At 51.3% G+C, this 18,932-nt stretch overlaps 2 protein-coding genes across 4 annotated transcripts; both read right to left on the bottom strand.

Moving 5' to 3' along the window:
• Window positions 1–456: 456 nt before the first annotated feature.
• RUSC1 (RUN and SH3 domain containing 1) lies at window positions 457–8,546 on the bottom strand. 2 transcript variants are annotated; one of them, XM_074223302.1, is made up of 10 exons: window positions 6,127–7,852; window positions 5,366–5,770; window positions 4,404–4,502; window positions 3,986–4,062; window positions 3,601–3,775; window positions 3,349–3,454; window positions 2,909–2,955; window positions 2,173–2,704; window positions 1,544–1,672; window positions 457–1,461 (listed from the first exon to the last, which is right to left on the bottom strand). In XM_074223302.1, the coding sequence occupies exons 1-10, from the start codon at window positions 7,553–7,555 to the stop codon at window positions 1,293–1,295; spliced, it is 3,168 nt and encodes a 1,055-aa protein (XP_074079403.1). In that variant the 5' UTR covers window positions 7,556–7,852; the 3' UTR covers window positions 457–1,292. The 2 variants fall into 2 exon arrangements, with proteins under 2 accessions (XP_074079403.1, XP_074079402.1); XM_074223301.1 differs by lacking the exon at window positions 5,366–5,770 and adding an exon at window positions 8,504–8,546 and having other exon boundaries at window positions 461–1,461; window positions 6,127–7,643.
• A 576-nt stretch (window positions 8,547–9,122) lies between these two features.
• Window positions 9,123–18,519, bottom strand: FDPS (farnesyl diphosphate synthase). 2 transcript variants are annotated; one of them, XM_074223303.1, is made up of 11 exons: window positions 18,383–18,519; window positions 16,817–17,034; window positions 16,554–16,692; window positions 12,907–13,047; window positions 12,105–12,185; window positions 11,768–11,890; window positions 10,993–11,081; window positions 10,804–10,876; window positions 10,237–10,314; window positions 10,005–10,139; window positions 9,123–9,428 (listed from the first exon to the last, which is right to left on the bottom strand). In XM_074223303.1, exons 2-11 carry the CDS (start codon window positions 16,993–16,995, stop codon window positions 9,228–9,230), a joined length of 1,239 nt encoding a protein of 412 aa, XP_074079404.1. In that variant the 5' UTR covers window positions 16,996–17,034; window positions 18,383–18,519; the 3' UTR covers window positions 9,123–9,227. The 2 variants fall into 2 exon arrangements, with proteins under 2 accessions (XP_074079404.1, XP_074079405.1); XM_074223304.1 differs by lacking the exon at window positions 16,817–17,034 and having other exon boundaries at window positions 9,124–9,428; window positions 18,383–18,517.
• Window positions 18,520–18,932: the final 413 nt, after the last annotated feature.

Consider the following 18,932-nt stretch of genomic DNA (forward strand, 5'->3'; position numbering starts at 1 on the left):
TTCTCCCCTTCTCCCCCCTCCCCAAGGGTCCTGTATTGATGAAGAGTGTCACTGTGTTCTCTCTCAAACACCAGGGAAGAAAGGAAAACATATGGACATCTGAAATCATCTTGGGCATCTGGGTCAGTAAATATCTGGTGATAAAGTTGATAAGGAATGACAGACACCTTGAATGACCACACCTGGTGACTCAGTCTACCCCTAAAAGAACATCTTGGCAGTAAGCAGCATAAATCCTGAGGCTCCAACCAGGATTGTCCCCTCATTTTTTACTGTACTAAACCCAGCTCTAAATCTTTTTCCAGTCTATATGAACAGTGCCTCTTTTTTCCTTCCCCCACAGTATATCTCCCTCTTCTTTTGTACCATCTCCAAGGCCAGGAACAAGTCTCTGGCATCCCCCTCTCTGAGAAAGCAGTCAGAAAAGAACAGTGGTACAAAGGAAAGAAGTGGGGTTGGAGGGTAGGATTTCAAATGCCAGTTCACTTCTCATCTGTAAAAAGCCAAAGGTGGGGGGAGCAAAGAGAGTAGACATACTTGATGAGATGGCTTGTGAGATCCCTTCTAGCCTTGGCTTTATCATCCAATGCATTTCTGTAGAGGCTATAGGACAAGCCCCTTTTTGAGGCTGAGGAGTATGCAGATGGTGGGGGAGATTTGGAAATGCCAGTGGATCCCTCAAAGCTATCGGAGATGGGGTGGCTTTTTCCCCTTAACCCAGGCAGCATTCAGTTCCCACATGTCCCGTTCTAAGGAAGACAACAGAAAACTTAGCTCCCACACTTTATTGGGACCAAGACAGGTGGGGAAAGCCTCCAAGGGGCCCCCATTAATGAGGTCAGTGCTTCTGCATGTAAGTTCACCATGATTGCTCAATAAATATATTCCAATGGAAGGGGTAGGTACAGATTTAAGATTCTATCCACATGAAGAGGGGAGGGAGAGGGATGGGGATGAGTATATTGGTAGAATTACCCATAGATAAGGACAATGTAGGAATTTCCACTTAACCACCGGGGACAGAGGATGAGGAGGGAAAGAATGCAGCTTCATATTACAATAAGAAGGGATTGGGCAAAACAACAAATTTCACTTTACAGATCAGGGATGGATGGAAATTTACAGATAGGAGTATGAGGAAGGGAAATTCCATATTAAATACAAGTGAGGCAAGGAAGATAGTTCCATTTTACAGATGGGGCAAATGCTTCTGGTAAGCTTCATTTTACAGGAGGGGAAGGATGCTCCAGGGTCATTCCATTCCCAGGTGACAAGAAGGGAAGAGAGAAAGGCTAGAGAATGAGGGAAGTGTACCCCACAGGCACAAGACCCTCAGCCCCATCTCTTCCACATCGGAGCCAGTCCTCATCCACAGTAGAGACGACACGTAGCACCTCCCCACGCCGGAAGCTCAGCTGATCAGGTCCAGCCGCTGTGTGATCACAGAGGGCTCTGACTGTTCTGTGAGGATACACAGAGATAAGGGTGAGCGAGACCAACCTGAGGCCTCTATTATTATTATCCTTTCCCTTTTCCTCCTCACCTCTGCATTGAGAGTTCAGTGGGGGCTGGGGCCTCAGGCTCTTCTGGAGGGGAGGTTGGCTCAGAGGGGCCACCCTTTCTCACCAGGGCCAGGACACTCACAGCAGGAGGCAGCCAGCTGGATGGTCTCCTGGAAAGGTGGCCAGGTTTAAGCAACTGAACTCATTTCCCACACCATGCCCCCTTCTAGGAAAAACTGGGAGTTTTGGTGTGAGAGGAGAGGTTGAAGGGTCATTAAAAGGCCAAATGTTCATTGCAATAGGGTCAGGGGTCAATGACCCTACTAGGGACAGAAAGGAGGTTCTGAGCTCCCTTAGGATGTTTCTAGGGTCCCAAGTGACTTTGGGTTAGGAAAGTCATCAGACCTCTCACTGTGGGGCCATAATCCAAAGCAAATACAGTGTGCCCCAATCAGCTATGTCCTATAATAATTCATAACTGAATCTCATGTTAGGAAACAAATGGTTTTTACAGACATTAATTAATGTCAATGTCATCTATCTGTAGATAGAAATGGTAGAAGAGATGGGTTAAGAGTCACCAAGTGGTCTTCAAGTGGAAAATGGTTGGAGGTAAAAGTCATTAAGGGTTTAAAGGGATCATTAACAACCTGTGGGTTGCCCCAATTACCTGGACTTTAATGGACCACAGTCTGTCTCTGTTGGCCCTGCCGGAACCCCAAACAGTCTCCCCAGCCACATACGTCTGCCCTGGACTGGCTCTTCTCCAGACAGTGGACTCTCCTTGGTGATCTCAGTTGGAGCACTCTGTTTCCGGGAACCCCAGCGGGGAAGAGGGAAGCCCTCCACCCCACCTGAGGCATAGACCCGGGAAGCCTGGGTCAGCTGTTCCCACCAGCCACTAGATGGAGAGGGACCTTGGGGAGCCTCGCCTGTGCCTCCCCGAAGGCTCTGAGCCAATCGCTCCCCCCAGCCCAACACAGCCTGTACTGTTTGCTGCAGAGCAGGTGGTGGTCCTGGAGGAGCTGGGGGATGGGGAGGTCCCAAGGGCAGGTGATGGTGGTGCTCAAAAAGGAGATCCAGGTGGAAGGTGAGGACAGACAGAGGCTGGAGCAGAAGCAACAGCTCAGTGGCAAGGGAAGGGCAGCCTCCTCGGGCCAGTGAAAAGAAGGCTGTAGGGAGGTACAACAGGGACAGGAGGCCTAGAGATGATGGAGAAGGGGAGTATGAGATCACAGTCACACATTAACACATAACCCTGAACCCTACCACTAGGTTGTGTTTCCAATGCCCCACCAATCCTCAAGGTTCTCCCTCCCCACTCCATCTTTCTCAAAGCATCCCCAAGAAAGTACTCTCCCTCTCTTTTAATCTCTGCTCTCCAAACCTCCTCCAAGCCCTCTAACCTGTATCCTCTTGGAGGTTGGAAAACCATATTTCCAGCTGTTTTGTGCTGAAAAAGAAAGTAGAAGTGAGAAGTTAGAGAACTGGGGCCATGGAAAACCTATATAGCTCACAGGGTTACAGTCAGATCTGCAAGAGACCTCAGAGACCATCTGAGGTTGACTTTCTCCATTTATAGATGAGGGAATTCAGGTAAAGAGGTAAAGGAGACTCCCCCAAAGTCACAGGGCAAATAAACATGAGATTCTCCAAGACTTTAATTTGTCTTCTGGTCACAAATCCAGGGAGTCTATCACTTGTGTCTTCTATATGAGATACATTAGCAAATGAGGAGAGGGGGGTGGGAAAGCTCTCCAAGGGTCTGCTTGGAACCTCCTACATAAGGTACTAAGGAGAGCCTCACAGCAGCAGGAGACCCGGGGGACAGGTGTTGGGGTCTCACTTGAGGAGGCCGAGGATGAAGGCATGGAACCGGCTTCGGCTGCTGCTCAGAGGGGTCAGTCGGCTGATCTGATTATACAGGTTTCCTAGGGAGTGGGTGCAGGAACCTGGAGACGCAGAGCAGGTGATACTACAGTGTGGAGAGACTGTTTATTATTGTCTCCCCCGCCTCCAAAAACGCAGACACAACTCCAATTTCCAGAGCCCCACTTTCCCCTCAAGACACACTGCCCCTGGGCGGGCCCCACCTCACCAGGTTTCACAGAGGCTTCCACCACACTCCACGGATTACTTCTCCTCTGCCCTGTGATGAGATCCTTCCTAAAAGGTTTTAGTCCGTCAGACACCAAAGCATGGAGGGCCGGACACAACGTGGTCAGCACCAGATGCCCCACATCGGGACTTAATCGGCTATCCCCCAGCTGGGCCTAGGAAAAGAGGAAGAGTGCCCATCACAGACCTGCCAACTAACCGGTGCCCTCAGTCCTGAGAAGTTTCCCCCATCTGGCTTGCTCAAGCTCCAGGTAGGACCCTCCTCTAGACCCATGCCCACTCTCTGCCCCTGTGTCTTAACAGAAAGCATATTGGTCCGGCCCCCACCCAGCAGAGCCCTTTCCCACTCCCCAAGTCTCACTAACCTTCTGCACCAGGTTCCTGGCTGCCCCAAAGTGTGAGATGATTTTGTCCACTGAGGCACTAACTGCAATCAGGAGGCCTTCGGGGAAGAAAAGGGCATGAAAAAGAAAATGTGCTGATCTGCAAGAAGCAAGACCCAATTCTATGCTTGTCGACAACTTCCTTAAAAAACAGCCTTGGGGGCGGCTAGGTGGCGCAGTGGATAGAGCACTAGAGATGATGGAGAAGGGGAGTATGAGATCTCTAGTCAGGAGTCCCTGAGTTCAAGTGTGGCCTCAGACACTTAATAATGACCTAGCTGTGTGGCCTTGGGCAAGCCACTTAACCCCGTTTGCCTCGAAAAAAGCCTAAAAAAATGTAAAACCCCAGCCTTTCCGGGGGCAGTGAGGACCCGGGGGGAGCTCGAGTCAAGGTCACTACCTTTCTTCTCCTCTTGCAGCTGGCCAGGTCCCCGCTTGGCTTCGGCCATCCACAGGCGCTGGGCCCCAGGGACACCGGCAAAAGTCCAGGAGCTCCGCACTGGGGGGGGGGGGGACAGAGTTATTAGGCAGCTTCTGTGCACGTGCTCTGGGAGGGTGAGCCCGGGGCAGGCTGGCAGGGGGACGCCCTGTCACCCTCCAGATGAGGCACACCGCGACCCCCCGCCTCCTTGGGGAATGGGGGAGGGCAGCGCTAGGGAGCCGGCGGGACAAGGGGTCCCGGAGAGGTGGCCCTAGAGGTCGGCTGGACCCCTCCCCCCTCAAAGCTAGCAAGCCCCATGGGGGACTCCAAGGTCCTTGTTCCTCCTGCTCCGGCCCCCCCCCCTCTTTATTCCCGGAAGTCCAGGGCAAGGCTTACCTCCCGCCGGGACGGGGAGGAGCTTTGGCCCTCTGGGGGCGGGGCAGGGGCGGGGCAGGGGCGGTGCCCCGGGGCGTGGAGAGCACGTGAGGAGCCGGGCCAATAGAAGGGCAGACAGACAGACAGCAGCGGGGGAGGGGAGACGAGACAAGGGGAGGGGGGAGGCTGGGAACGGGAAAGGCCGGGCCCAAACCCGCCTCTGTGGCCCTCCGCCCTCCCTGCCCGCGGGGCCGGGGCCGGCGGGGCCGGGGTCGGAGGGGCCGGGGCCCGCGGGGCCGGGGCCGGCGGGGCCGGGGTCGGAGGGGCCGGGGCCCTCGGGGCCGGGGCCCGCGGAGGCCGGGGCCGGCCTAGGCCCGCCCCGCCCCGTCCCGCCCCGCCCCGTCCTTCCCCCGGCGAGGTGGGGCGAGGCCCGGACTCCGGGGACCTGTGGACTCCCAGGGGGCCGCTACGGGCTTGGGCCGTGCCGGGGCGGCTGCCTTGCCCGGGCCCCGGGGGCCGCGCAGGGCCCCAGGCCGGGGCGCCGGGCCGGGCGCGGTCCGTCTTACGTTGCCTGGGCGGAGGCGGCGGGCTCCTGGGTCTGCGCGGGGCCTTCGGCCGGGCCGGCGGCGGCAGGGGGGCGGCTACCTGGCGGGGTGGGGGAGCCGCGGAGGGGAAGGTGCTGCTTCTGGGGAAGAGCGGGGACAGCAGCAGCGCCAAGTCGGGGCTGGCCAGGCAGGGCAGGGTCCCCCGGGCCGGGGGCGAATACGCCCCTACGGGCGACAGGCGGACGGGCAGCAGCTGCTCCTCCGCGGGGCTCGGGCCCCCCAGCAGGCGCAGCCCCGGGCCGGACCACCCAGCCAGCGGGGCCAAGAGCAGGGAGCCGGCTCCCCCCGCCCCCGCGCCCTCCAAGAGCGGACGGCCGTCGGCCGAGAACCGAAAAACCAGGGGCCGAGGGAGGAGGAGGGGGCCAGCTACAGGCGGCGGGGAGAGAGCAGGTGCGGGGCGGGCGGGGGCAGCGGGGCGGGCAGCCAGGCGAGGAGGGCGAGGAGAAAGAGGGGAGCAAAACATTAGTCCCGCTTCCCTTAGGACGCCACCCCGACTCCCCTTTCCCAGAGCTCTCCCCGGGCCCCGGTAAAGGGGAGGGGGGACAAGAACGGAAAAGTTGGGGTGGGGAAGAGACAGTGGGGCAGCACATGAAGGAGAGGTTCTAGAAGCTCCTAGATGGGAGAGGTTCGGGTTGGATCTGCCCCCCCCCCCCCAACATCCAGGCCCTTCCCAGCCAGCCTCGACCCTCCCACCCCCCCCCCAAAGCTGGAAACCCCCTTACCCTCTGTGTCCGGGGGCTCCCCGGGCTGGGCCGCCTCCTTCCCTACGGGCACATCCTCAGCGGCCACTGGGCTGCCAGGCCTATCATCCCCGGACCTCCCTTCAGCAATGGGCTGCAGCCCCAAGCGGGTCTTCTTCCTTCGAGGTGGGACTGGTGGAGGTGGAGGCCTGGGTGGGACTAAGGCCCAGCCAGCTGGGGGGTCCCTGGGGGGCACTGGGGGGGGTGGGGCCCGGCTTCGGGAACGGAGCTCCTTGAAGGTGGTGACCTCTCGGGGAGGGGCGGGAGAGCCATTCAGAGCCCCACTGGGAGGCAGTTCTGTGTCTGGGGAGAAGATGATCAACCAGTCACTCCTGTCCTTCTTGACCTGCGGGGGGAGAAGAAGCCCTGATCCCCGTTTCCGCTTCTGGGCCAGCTCGTGGAAGGATGTGATTGTCCGGTGGGGCACAGGTTCCCCACTGACGTCACCTTCAATTTTCCCAGCATTGGTATTCCAGTTGGAGTCGGTATTCTCAGAGCTAGTTTTCCAAGAGGAGTCGGTGTATCCGGGGCCAATTTTCCAGTTAGAATCCGTATTCTTCTCAGCGAGTTTCCAAGTGGAGTCGGTATTCTCAGTCCCATTTTTCCAGGTAGAGTCCAAATTCCCATTGAGTTGCCAGCCAGGGTCATTATTTTCAGGGTCAGTTTTCCAGCCAGAGTCAGGGTTAATTTTACAACTGGGAATGATTTTCCAGCCGGATCCAGTTTTCCCACCAGCATCAATTTTCTCATTGTCTGTCTCCAAGGCCTGTTCAAGGAGCTCAGTGGCAGGGAGACTCTGTTCTCTTCCCTCTCCCTCTTCACCTGCTACTGAAGAGTTATTGTCTTGGAAGGTGGGCAAAGCATTGCAGTTGGAGTCTAGGCCAGTGACAGAAGGGGAGGAGGTTCCAGAGCAAGAATCTGGGGAGCAACAAAAGCTGTCTGGGCTACAATCAGGACCTCCGGTGGTCAGAGGAGAGCCTTCATCCAGAGGGATAATGCTAGGTTGAGGATGGACTTCCTCCTCTGGAGGGAAGTCACGGGAATAGACAGAGACAGGAGATTCATCAGGGGTGAGGTCTGAACAGGTACTGAGTGAAGATGAGCAGCCAGGGTCCGAGGGGGATATCACCCCCTCTTCTTCCTCTTCTGTTTCCCCTTGACGATTTTCCAGTTCTGGTCCATGCTGCCGGCAGCAACGGCAGGGAACTGCAGGACTATTGGAGTTGGCATCCACCAAGGTCCCACTACAGGGTACGCCACTCTCCTTGCCCCCTGTGTCTCCAGGAGGTGGAGGCGTGCTCAGGGGTCCTTCTCTGAGCTCTGGACGTCGAGACAGGTGCAGGCCCAGGGAGACATGTTGAAGATGAATGTGATTAAGATTACAGAGCAAGGCCCGTTGTGGGGAAAGCATGGTGCCTAGGGGAAGATGGGGAGATCCTTAGAAGAGAAAACAAGGGGCTCCCAACCCTTCAGAGTCACCTTACTGCGGCTCTGGAGACCTGAAAGACAGTGAAAAGAAAAATAGAAACAGCAAATTCGGTAGAAGAACCAGCATTTTTTCTAGGTTAGATGGGCACAGGCTGAACACTAGGGTGAACCCCAGTCGTCTCGAGGCTGAGAGGCGGCAATCCCGGTTAATGGAGAGATCATTGAAATCAAATTAGCCTCTATTAGTCATTAATTAGAACTGCAGCGCCTACTGAGTGGAGATTGGTCCTATTGGGCACCCCCCCCTTTAAATGCCTAAAGGGAATGCGGCCTCGTCCTGGATACCCTTACCCTACCCCCCCCCACCCGTTCTGATGCCCAGTCTGTAGGGAGGGAGGTGGGCGTTGCCTTGAGAGGATGGGGCTGGGGGCTGCCAGCTCTCCAGGGCGGTGCCGGGCTCTGCAGCACCCGGGCCCGAGGCCGGCCCCGCCCCGCCCCGCCCTCAGCCAAGTCCAGGGCTGTGCTAAAGGAGGGGGCAGGCAGCCCCGCCCCAGGATGCTGCTGCCGCAGCAGCACACCGAGGGTTAACCAAGAAGGGGTCCGTCCGTCCGCACCCCGGCTCACCCTCCCCGGTGCCTTCCCAAGGCCCTTCACAAAGACCCTCGGCCCGTCTGCCCTCCGGCCGCAGCCCCCACCCCGCCTCCGTCGCTCCATGGTCAGGCCCCTCTGGCGCTGCCCTTGCTCGTCCCACCGTGGATTCGGTCCCCGGTCCTCTCCATTCATCCGTGCCCCACCCCCAGGCAGGGGTCGGGCCGTCCCCTCCTCACCCCATCCCTCCCCTCATCTCGGCTTCCATGCAGTCCGGACGCCCCCCCTTCACCCCGCTTCCCCGTCCTCCCCCTCCCCCCCAGCTCACCGGTCTCCTCCTCACCTGCGTCCTCCAGCAGCCGCCTCCGCCCCCCTCCCCACCCGGCTGCCTCCCCGCTTGGGCTCCGGCCCCCGCCCCGCAGCGGCGGGAGGAGAGGGCGGAGCCCTAGCGCTGCCCGCCCCGGCCCCTGCGCCTCAGCGCGGGGCGGGGCTTCTCCTAGCCCCGGCCTGCCTCCGGCTGCCAGGGCCCCCTCCCTCCGCCCGGGGGCTCGGGTCCGGATCCCAGCCTCTCCGATCCGGGGGAGCCCGAGGAGAGCAGCCGCGAGCGGCACAGCCAGTGGGAAGGTCTCGGTCTCCGCCGGCCAAGAGGTTCGGAAAAGGGCGGGTTTGTTATCAGGACCTGGGATTTCAATGACAAGGAATCTTCTGTAAGAGAGTAACCTGGATCACATCACTGGCTGTCGAGGGGAGGGAGAAAAATGTGGAACTCAAAATCTTATCCAAAAAATGAATGCAGTTGGTAAAACAAACTGATATTAAAAAACATTTCCCCCTTTCTCCAAGTTATATGCTTCAATTAGGGTGGGGGGGTGTCATTGAGAACTTAAGTTACATCCAGCTTCTTAGTTTCAAGGACAGATATCTGTTATACTGGGTTGTGTGGGAGTGGGAAAGATGAACAAATAGAGAAACACTGGAGTAAAAGAGCCATAATTTATTCAAACTCCATCCTCTCCCAACTCCACATATGGTGCTCCCAGCCCCCATCCTCATGTCCAACTCCTTGGTCACTTCCGACGTTTGTAAATCATCTTTGCCATCTCCAAGAAGATAGAGGAAGGAAGGGGAGATGCATGTTTCTCAATGAGCCCCATCAGGTTATTGTAACTTTCTTCCTCAAACTTGGTGAAAACAGCAGACAATTCAAGTTTCTCATAGAGTTCCTTCACTTTGGCAATCTTCTCTGGATCTTTCTGTCCATAATTCTCCTAGAATTGGGGAAAGAGTAAAGAAAGGTGAGTTAAAAAGGGAGTGAGGCCCTCCTTGGCCCTATCCCTTTGCTGAATTTCCACCCTGTACCCTCTAATTGTCTACTCATATCTGCCAGCCCTCTCCTGTAGAAGTCCCTGTACCCATACCTCAGGATGCCCTCTCAAGGATCTCCCCCTGTACCTCTACTCCACATACTACCTCCTCAATTTAACAACACATTCATTCAATAAACATTAAATATTTACAGCACTGTGCTGTTATACATCTCAGGGGCCATATAAAGTTTAGAAAGGCTATATTTTCCATTAAGTTTACTTTCTGGTAAGGGATAAGTCACCCCTAGTTTCATGTGTTTTGTCTTTTACAAAGTCAGTATTCCACCAATCACAGCCCTGCACACATACACAAGACCTCTCAATTCCAGATGTTCCCTTCAACACAGTGGTGAACTTCCAAATCCAAAGGGAATTTTCTCCTGCCCTTCCTTTTCTGTCTCTCTTGTCAGGATCCCAGAGAGAAGAACTTGGAATAGAATCCTTCCCTCCATCCAACCCCCCCCCACCCCCAGACACCTCCAATATCTTTCTTTGTTCCGATGATGCCAGCTGAAGGCACTTCACCACCAGCCAGCTGCATTTGTTGTCCTGAATGTCAGTGCCAATCTTGCCAGTCACACTGGGGTCACCAAAAAAGTCAAGGTAATCATCCTAAGTGAGGGAGTGAGAACAGAAAATGAAGGGTGCACCTTGGGAAGGGGCAAGGAGATCACTGACTGTTTCATGTCCAAGGCTGATGTTTTCATACCTGAATCTGAAAAAATTCCCCCATCTCCAGAAGGATTTTCTTGGCATTGGTGTGTTCTTTTTCCCCATCTATGCCTGCCTGTGGGGAGAAGAGAAACACAGCTGAAAAATCCTCATCTCCAAAAGGCCTTTATGCAAAGGTTCTCACTCCTGATTCTTGAGCAGTTGTGGGTTCCAGTCATCGTGGGAGCTCAGGGATTGTGATTCCTAACCCCCAACCCATTAAACTGGAACAATGACAGTTTTATTTTTGCTTTTCACTATCCTCATGAGGTTTTCTGCCTTAGGAAGGTATCCTGGGTGACCTCTTAAAGGTGCAGGCACAACAGCTCATTACTAGATTTTGAGCTCTTTCGCCAGCTTCTTTTAAGTACCTCTAATTTCTACCACAGTGTACTGTACTAAGAGGGAGCTTAATAAGAATTTGTTGAACTGGATTAAAATTTTCCTGTGCCAAGCACCTTTCCTGAAGGAACAACCAATTCCACTCTCCCCAGGTCCTTTTCCTTGATGTAAGGTATACACTAGGGTTGATACCAACAATACAAACCACTCACTTGTTACTTACCATGAACATAGCAGCAGCACAGGGTAAGTAGAAAGAGTAGAAAGCTGTCTTATATCTGACAATGGACTTATATCTAAGCAAAGGGAGGGAAATGGAGGAATAGAAAGAAAGGAACTTTCAGAATAGCAAAAATCATCCCCTGGCTGCACCCACCCCCAGATGGCTAGACCCAGTGCTCACTCCCCTCACCTCTGCTCAGTGAAGCTGTTAAGATCAACTTTGTCCTGAGGGGCTGTGATAAGATCAAGGGTTTGGCCAATCTCAGTCTGGTAAGTGGTCTACAGAGAAGAAACAAGAAACCCATCAAAGTTCTGTGAATGGTGGAATAGAGCCTCACTACAAGTTGCAAGTCTGTGTGGGGGGGAATGGAAGTAGAGTCAACTCAGAGATAGCAAGAATGGGAAGGAGGGAATGGCTCCTCCAGCTGGTACTTGAAAAATTCCCAATTTTCTACTAGCACTTTAAGGTCAGTAGTCTTTCCATTATGTTCCATCACACTTTCCTTGGAATGATTCCTATCGTGCTAATTATAGGATAGATGGAATCACATTAATCAGATCCCCTTCACACTGCTATTATTACTCGGACATGGAAGCAGAATGCACTACCCATTCCCTCTCTTCCACATTGCATTCTGCCCTTCTGTGATTTCGTCTTTAAGACTAGCCTGAGATTCATTTTTAATATGGTCTGGAGAAAAAAACTCGGGAAGATTGAAAAAAGGATCCAAGCCTTAAAGATGACCATGTTCATATTATGGTGGAGACACTGGAATTATATAAGGGGATCTGAAAGGAATCTTAAGTCTACTCTTTTGCTTTGGATGTATAAGGATGTATAAGTCTAACTTCCCTCAACTTGCACAAGATGAGACCCAAACAGAAAAATACATAGGGGTCAGTACCAAAACCCAGTTCTTCTGCCTCTGAAGACAATGCAGGCTGATACCCACTGCCTGCCTTACCTGTAGGAAGAGTTCAATAAGATTCAGGTAATAGGGCTGGCCACGGCAGTAATGCTTCAGGAGGCGGTAGATACAGGCTTCCAACAACAAGGCATCATTGATAGCATCAAAGCCAATACCAGGCTGTTTTAAAAGAAAAAGAAAAAAGAAAAAGTGTTGGTTTCCAACACAGTAGACCCTGAAGGCCTTAGTATCCAAGGCAGGAAACCAGACATTGCCTTTACAAGGTGATGAGAATTATCTCAACCATTTCTCCAGCATTATCAGCAAACCTAATCTCCATCTGCTCAATCCCGACTCCCTGGCTCCTGCTACTTTTCTCTCAGTACATATTTACCTTCTTATACCAGCATGGCTTTCCCCGACGGGTAAGAGAACTATCCATGATGTCATCTGTTACTAGGAAGAAAGCCTGGAGCTAGAGAAAAGAAGCAAAGTATATAATAAAGCTCCCCTATCCTTTCAAACAAAGCCCAGAATGAAGTGATTCACTCCTCCCGGGTCTTCCCCAATGTTCTGTGCATCAAACAAACCCAAAAGTCCCAATCTATAAACGAATCTAAAATTAGTTCCTTCTTGTCTTTCCATTGTGAGAACCCTATTTGATGTATTAAAATCTCTGGACAATTGTCAATATGGTGGAACTGTGATTAAGCAACCACTGAGAGGAGTTCAAATAGTGTGGCACTTGGTACCTCTAATAGAAAGCCCAAGATAGGTAACATTTTTTATTAAAAACCTTTTACCAATGTTTTAAAATTTTCATCAAAGCATAAACTCTAGAAATAATCTTTATGAAATGTTACCTAACAAGAATATTTACTCTCATTAAGAGTTAATATTGAAAATGGCCTTTGTAATTCTGTAAATCTAAAAGTGAAAGCTTTAATTTGGAAATTAGATTTTTTCAGAAGGCCTGTGCTCCCTACCCTCTATAACAAAAATGAAATTTTTAACCATGTTTTTATATCTCACAAACTACATACTCTGTAAATGCAGAAACAGCAAATGTACCCCAAATAAACTTTTAGGCTTAAAACTCTACCACTACCCATCTATCCCAAGACACCTCACTCTGGGGGCTCAATCTCTTCCCCCAAATCTTCCCTTGAGATGCTTCACTACCCTCTGAATCTCACCAGCTCCACACACCAGCCCACTGCTAGTGCTCTCTGTAGACTGTCAGCATCCTGTTTTCGGGGTTCTACCAGCTCCCGGAATACCATGAGCACTGACACACCTCGATTGAATTTTCCCCCAAAGGCATTGTACTCTAGGACCTGAAAGAGTCAAGGGTTGAAGAGACAAAGTTAGAAGGAAAGAACATTGAGCACTATGATTTATCTCTTACCTTCTAATAAGATTTCTACTCATCACTCCCCTTTTCAAGGTTGCTGATGAAATTCACATATATTTTGCCTATTTTCTCTGCCAAGGTGTTGCACAATTAATAGCACACTGGGTGTGGAGGTCAGAAAGATCCTAGACACTAGTTGTGTGATATTAGACAAGTCACTTAACCTATTTGCCTCAGTTTTCATAACTGTAAAACAGTAATTACAAAAGCACCTACTTTCCAGGGTTGGTATAAGGATTACTTGGCACAGTGTCATTGCTGTAGCTATTACTCTAGTCTTTACCACCAATTGCCTTCTACACTCTAAACTGAATTTTCCACAGATTCTTCAAATTCAACATAGCCAAAAACAGAACTGTTATTGTTTCCCTCAAAGACTCACTTCTAATCCCTTCTATCTCTATGGAAGAAACTACTGTGTTTCTAGTCTACTAGGTATGAAACCTCAGTGTCTTTACTGTTTCTCTTCACACCTGGAAAGATTTTTTTCTCCACTACCATCTCTCAGAATCCCTGGTTTCCTTCAAAACTCAAATGTCACTTAGTGCAGAAGAGCCTGTCTCCCTAGCTGCTGACAACTCCCCTTCCAAAGTTATCTTTCATCTACTCTCTATCTTATGTGTATATATGTATTCATGTATGTAGATAGCTTCCCCATTAGAATGCATGCTCCTTCAGGACAGGCCTGGGTTTTTTTTTTGTAATATCCTTATTGTTTAGCATGGTACCTAGAACTTAAGAACTTAATAAATGATGCTTCTCTGATACTCAGTCCCACAAGGAAAAAACAGGCATGCTTTATTTCATAACCATCTTCAACTGTCTCATCTGGGAAAAGCTTTCCCATTGCTACATTTGAAAATTAAGGTAACCAGGCACAAAGTTCCAAGCACATTCAATTTATTGATAAAGCATAAATTTTATCAATAAATAGGTTCTTAGCTTCCTCAGGACACTTTTCAGGAAAGCACAGGACAAAGAATAGAGTTGGTTGGTGAGGAGGACAAGGTTTGGTTACAGTGTAGACAAAGTTATGAGGGTGGGGACAACATGATTGGTTACAACAAGGAAAATGGGCTAATACCCACATAGGACTAGTGGCCCCTTCTCCTAGCCATTAAGGAATGTTGATTGACTTATGGGATCCATCTGTATATTGCTGACCTTGTTAAAGGACCTAAGTGTTAAAGGACCCAGATTCCCCGGTATCTAAAACAGGTTTGTTGGGGTAGCTAGGTGGCATGGTGGATAGAACACTGGCCCTGGTGTCAGGAAGACCTGAGCTCAAATTTCGGTCTCAGACTCTTAATAATTATTTAGCTATGTCACCTTGGGCAAGTCACTTTAACCCCATTGCCTTGCAAAATCCTCAAAAATAAAAAAAAATACAAAAATTTATTATGAACTAACAGTTTTTCTTAATAGTACAGGGACAGAAGGGACAGTATATCTCTTAAAGCTAGTTTCAGGGGGCAGACCGTGGATAGAGCACTGACCCTGGAGTCAGGAGTACCTGAGTTCAAATCTGGCCTCAGACACTTAATAATTCCCTAGATGTGTGGCCTTGGGCAAGCCACTTAACCCCACTGCTTTGCAAAAATTAAAAAAAACAAACAAAGCTAGTTTCAGGACTTAAAAGATTATCACTAGATATCTTGGCATTTACCTAAGAACTAAGGATATAGGAGATGACTTCTAATTACAGAAACTTATGGACAGGCAGTGAATCTGTCCTTTGACTCTTACTAGCTGTTGTGATCCTGGGTAAATCACTTAATCTTGTTTGCCTCATTTTTCTCTTCTATAAAATGAGCTAGAGAAGGAAATGGCAAACCATTCCAGTATCAGTCAAGAAAACTCCAAATGGGGTCATGAAGAGTAAGAAACTGAAACAAATGAACAACAGCAATAGCCAGGCTGGCCATTAAATCAAAGGGGAAAACTGAATTCCTTAACTGAATTCAACCAAAGAACATAGAAATAGGACTTAGCTAGATATAGGATCAATTATAATATGAAATCAATACAATTACAAATCAATTACAAAGGAGAATTGATTTGATTTTCTCAACATGGGCCACTGCCCAATCACCCAGAACTGTCACCTTGGAACCATCCTAGACTCTTCCTCACAATGTATGCATTATGCTCGGTAATCAGATTTTGTCTACTTTCACAACAGCTTTTGAACCCACCTTCCCTGATATGGCTAACCCTCATATGCAAGTCTTTATCCCTCTTTGATCAAATTATTATTTTTTTTTGCAAGGCAAAGGGGGTTAAGTGGCTTGCCCAAGGCCACACAGCTAGGTAATTATTAAGTGTATGAGACCAGATTTGAACCAGGTACTCCTGACTCCAGGGCCGTTGCTTTATCCACTGTGCCACCTAGCCGCCCCAATCAAATTATTTTAATAGGCTTCTAATTTGTTCCTTTCACCCTACTTTCTTCCTTTTCCAGTGCATCCTTCACACATTTATCAACATAATCTTCTTCTTTTTAGTTTTTTGTAAGGCAAATGGGGTTAAGTGGCTTGCCCAAGGCCACACAGCTAGGTAATTATTAAGTGTCTGAGGCCAGATTTGAACCAGGTACTCCTGACTCCAGGGCCGGTGCTCTATCCACTGCGCCACCTAGCTGCTCCCATAATCTTCTTTAAGCAGAACAACTCCCATGTTCAAAATCCTTCAGGGGTCTCCTACTGTCCCTTGTCCCTACAGTAAAAAAAAAAAAATCATCTTGATATTTAAAACCCTCCATAATCTGGCCCTAGTTTGCCTTTCCTACTTTATTATCTCACATGATTCTCCCTCACATACTGTATGCACTGGAACATCAGAATTCCCATCTCCCAGGTCCATGAATCTTCACTAGTAATTCCCTGAGACTCCTCATCTCTGATTATAAGGCTCAACTCAAGTACCACCTCCTTCCTGAAGCCGTTCCTGAGCTCTCTAATTAAACTACTTTGTTTATATGTTCTATCTCCAAAAGAATGAAAAAAAATTTTTTTTTAGATTTTTCAAGGCAATGGGGTTAAGTGGCTTGCCCAAGGCCACAGCTAGGTAATTATTAAGTGTCTGAGGTTGGATTTGAACCCAGGTACTCCTGACTCCAAGGCTGGTGCTCTATCCACTGTACCACCTAGACACCCCAGAATGAAAGTTTCTTGAGGAACAATATTGGGTTATGATATTTTTTGTTTTGGGGTATGATTTCGCATTATCTACACTTAATCTTAGCCAAAAGGCCTAGAGGCAATAATTTTGTATTATCTAAATATGATTTCATTCTATTAAATGAAGGATACTTTTCCCTTCAGATCTCTACTCCCAAAAGCTAAGGAAAGAAAGGCTATGGACACATGATACTTAATATATGAGAATGAATGACTTACTCTACCCTCAAAGTTATACCCAGTGTCTCACCTCCTTGAGCCTGGCTATGGCATCTCCTATCTCAGGATGCCCCATTCCATCTTCTGTCAGGATCTTTACAATCTGGGAGAAATGCTGGACAAAGTCTTGCTTCTCTTGGGCAGTAATTGATTTCTGATCTCCATTCATTCTATCAAGGGAGAAGGGTCAGGATTGGGGAAATATAGGGTAGAGTCATAAACCTAAGTGATAATTCATCAGACCCACCCCCACCCCTGCCCCCTTAATCAGAAATGCCACACACATTCACTCACCGAGGTTCCTCTCTCCGAGATTGGCACCAGTGTCGAGCACTGTACTGGGCCCCCACAGGTGGACCCCCATTTGCCAGAGAGGGTTGCCGTGGGGGACCCATCTGCCTCTCCCAGGGCACCCAGCGAGGGGCTGGCAGCAGGAGGGCCCCTGCCGATCTCAGCCATCGGGCTGGGGGCATCGTAAGGGTAGCAGGGGAAGGGGGGGCACCTGGTCCTCCCTGCAGAGGGGCAAGGACTGGAGGCAGATACACAGTGGTAACTCCCCTAGCCCATTTCCCACCCTACTTCACTTTCTAAGTTGCTGTTCAATCAGGCAGACAATATTGTTCTGTCCCCCTTGGTGGGGAAAGGATGTAGACAGAGGAAACAGAAAGACACATAGGGAATATTTGCAAAGAAACATGCAAAGAGACAGAACATGACTACAAGAAATAACAAAAACTTTGCTGTAGCTGATTCATAAGCTGTAAATGTGTGTGGTAGAAGGGAGCGTGTCACAAGATAGAGAACTGTAAATTCTTAGAATTGGAAGAGCATCTCACTTAATCTCATGCCCAGTGAGAAAACTGAAGCCCAGAATGGGTACTGTTTGGAGTCTCTGTCAGAAGTAGAATTACAATCAAGACTCTGACTGGTGGTCTTTTTTTTTTTTTTTTTTTTTTTTAGGTTTTTGCAAGGCCATGGGGTTACGTGGCTTGCCCAAGGCCACACAGCTAGGTAATTATTAAGTGTCTGAGGTTGGATTTGAACTCAAGTACTCCTGACACCAGGGCTGGTGCTCTATCCACTGTGCCACCTAGCTGCCCCAGACGGGTGGTCTTTTCATGGCAAAAGTGGACCATCTACATTGAGTAAGGTTTACCAGGATAAATCTGGAGGGGAAAAAAAGGGGGTTTGATTCACTTTCTGCAAATGGAGAGAAGTGCAGGAGATGGGTGGTGAAAAGTCATTGGTGTGGTATTGGTGAAAGGAATTGTGCCCCTGGGCAAGGGGACTGTGAATGCAGGCAAGGATGGGAAGCACGGAGGCACCTCTGGGGTCGGGAAAGTAGAGATGGAGAAAAGATTAGGAACCGAGATGCCCTGAAGATGCACTGGGGGCCAGCAAGGCCGCTGTGAGGGCTCCGCAGGGACTAGTCCCGAGTCCTCCCTGAGCGCCGCGGCTGACGGACATCCGAGCAGTCGGTGACTGCCGGGCGATGGTCGACCGACGCCCCTGCTGGGGGGGCAGAGGTCCCTGAGAGTTCTCGGGCTGGGGCCTCGGTGCTGGCCGCGGGCAGCCGGGGGGCAGCGCTGCCAGCCGGGGAGTTCCCGGGACGGACGAGGAGCGGGCACCACGAGGACACAGGTGAGTGATACAGGTGGGCTCCGGGCCCCCCACGCACGAACCCCTGAAACCGGGCGCTACCCGGGGCGGGTCTTTCTTTGAGGCGGAGAAGGCGCGGGGGCCCCCGGGAGCGGGGCGCGCCCCACTTGTCCGAGCGAGGCTTCTGCCAGGGTGGACGAGCGGAGCCTGGCCAGGGGCAGCCCCCGCCCTCTCCGGGGCCACAGGCCCCCCTTCACTCACCTGGTAAAAAGATGCGGTCTCGGGCTTCCCGCGCGGGTGGAAGGAGAAGAAACGAGGAACGAGGCTGCTAAGTCCCAAGTCACGCACAGCTCCCTGGGGCGAGTAGTTCCCTCCCCGCGGCTCCGCACCAGGGTCGCCGCCCACGGACCACAACCCCCAGAGGGCCAGAGGGCGGCGGGGGCGGGACCCCGGGACCGCAAGATCTGGGTTGGGGCGAGACGGGCGCAGGAGATTGGCTGTTCCGCCTCGTATGAGAATGGGGCCCTGCCAGCGGCGGCCAATGAGTGCGACGCATTCGGGTGCGTCAGAAAGCGGGGGCTGGATTGAGGCGGATCGTGGACCGGGGCTGGGCTGGAGCATCGGGACCGGCCCGTTTCGGCCGGCTGCGGGCAGTTTGCGCGCGGACTTCCGCTCGCCACTGGCCTGTGGGCCTTTGACCCCTTTTCACAGCGGCAGAATCGGAGCCGGAGAAAGTGGACTACGAGGGCCCTCAGACCGCGGTGTGGACGCTGGGGCTGCCCGGGACATGCTTCCCAAGCATGCGCACCCG

Source organism: Macrotis lagotis, chromosome 2 (genome assembly GCF_037893015.1).
Source record: "Macrotis lagotis isolate mMagLag1 chromosome 2, bilby.v1.9.chrom.fasta, whole genome shotgun sequence".
NCBI lineage: Eukaryota > Metazoa > Chordata > Mammalia > Peramelemorphia > Peramelidae > Macrotis > Macrotis lagotis.

What these genes read in the sequence shown, in the direction of transcription:
- RUSC1 (XM_074223302.1), bottom strand. Translation starts at nt 7,555, where the DNA reads ATGCTTTCCCCACAACGGGCCTTGCTCTGTAATCTTAATCACATTCAT. An exon ending in GCTGCAAGAGGAGAAGAAAG is followed by an intron (nt 4,063 to 4,403) that starts GTAGTGACCTTG and finishes TCTTCCCCGAAG; the next exon opens with GCCTCCTGATTGCAGTTAGT. An exon ending in ACTGAACTCTCAATGCAGAG is followed by an intron (nt 1,462 to 1,543) that starts GTGAGGAGGAAA and finishes GTATCCTCACAG; the next exon opens with AACAGTCAGAGCCCTCTGTG.
- FDPS (XM_074223303.1), bottom strand. Translation starts at nt 16,995, where the DNA reads ATGCCCCCAGCCCGATGGCTGAGATCGGCAGGGGCCCTCCTGCTGCCA. An exon ending in AACAGCTTCACTGAGCAGAG is followed by an intron (nt 10,877 to 10,992) that starts GTGAGGGGAGTG and finishes CCCTTTGCTTAG; the next exon opens with ATATAAGTCCATTGTCAGAT. An exon ending in GGGAATTTTTTCAGATTCAG is followed by an intron (nt 10,140 to 10,236) that starts GTATGAAAACAT and finishes TCCCTCACTTAG; the next exon opens with GATGATTACCTTGACTTTTT.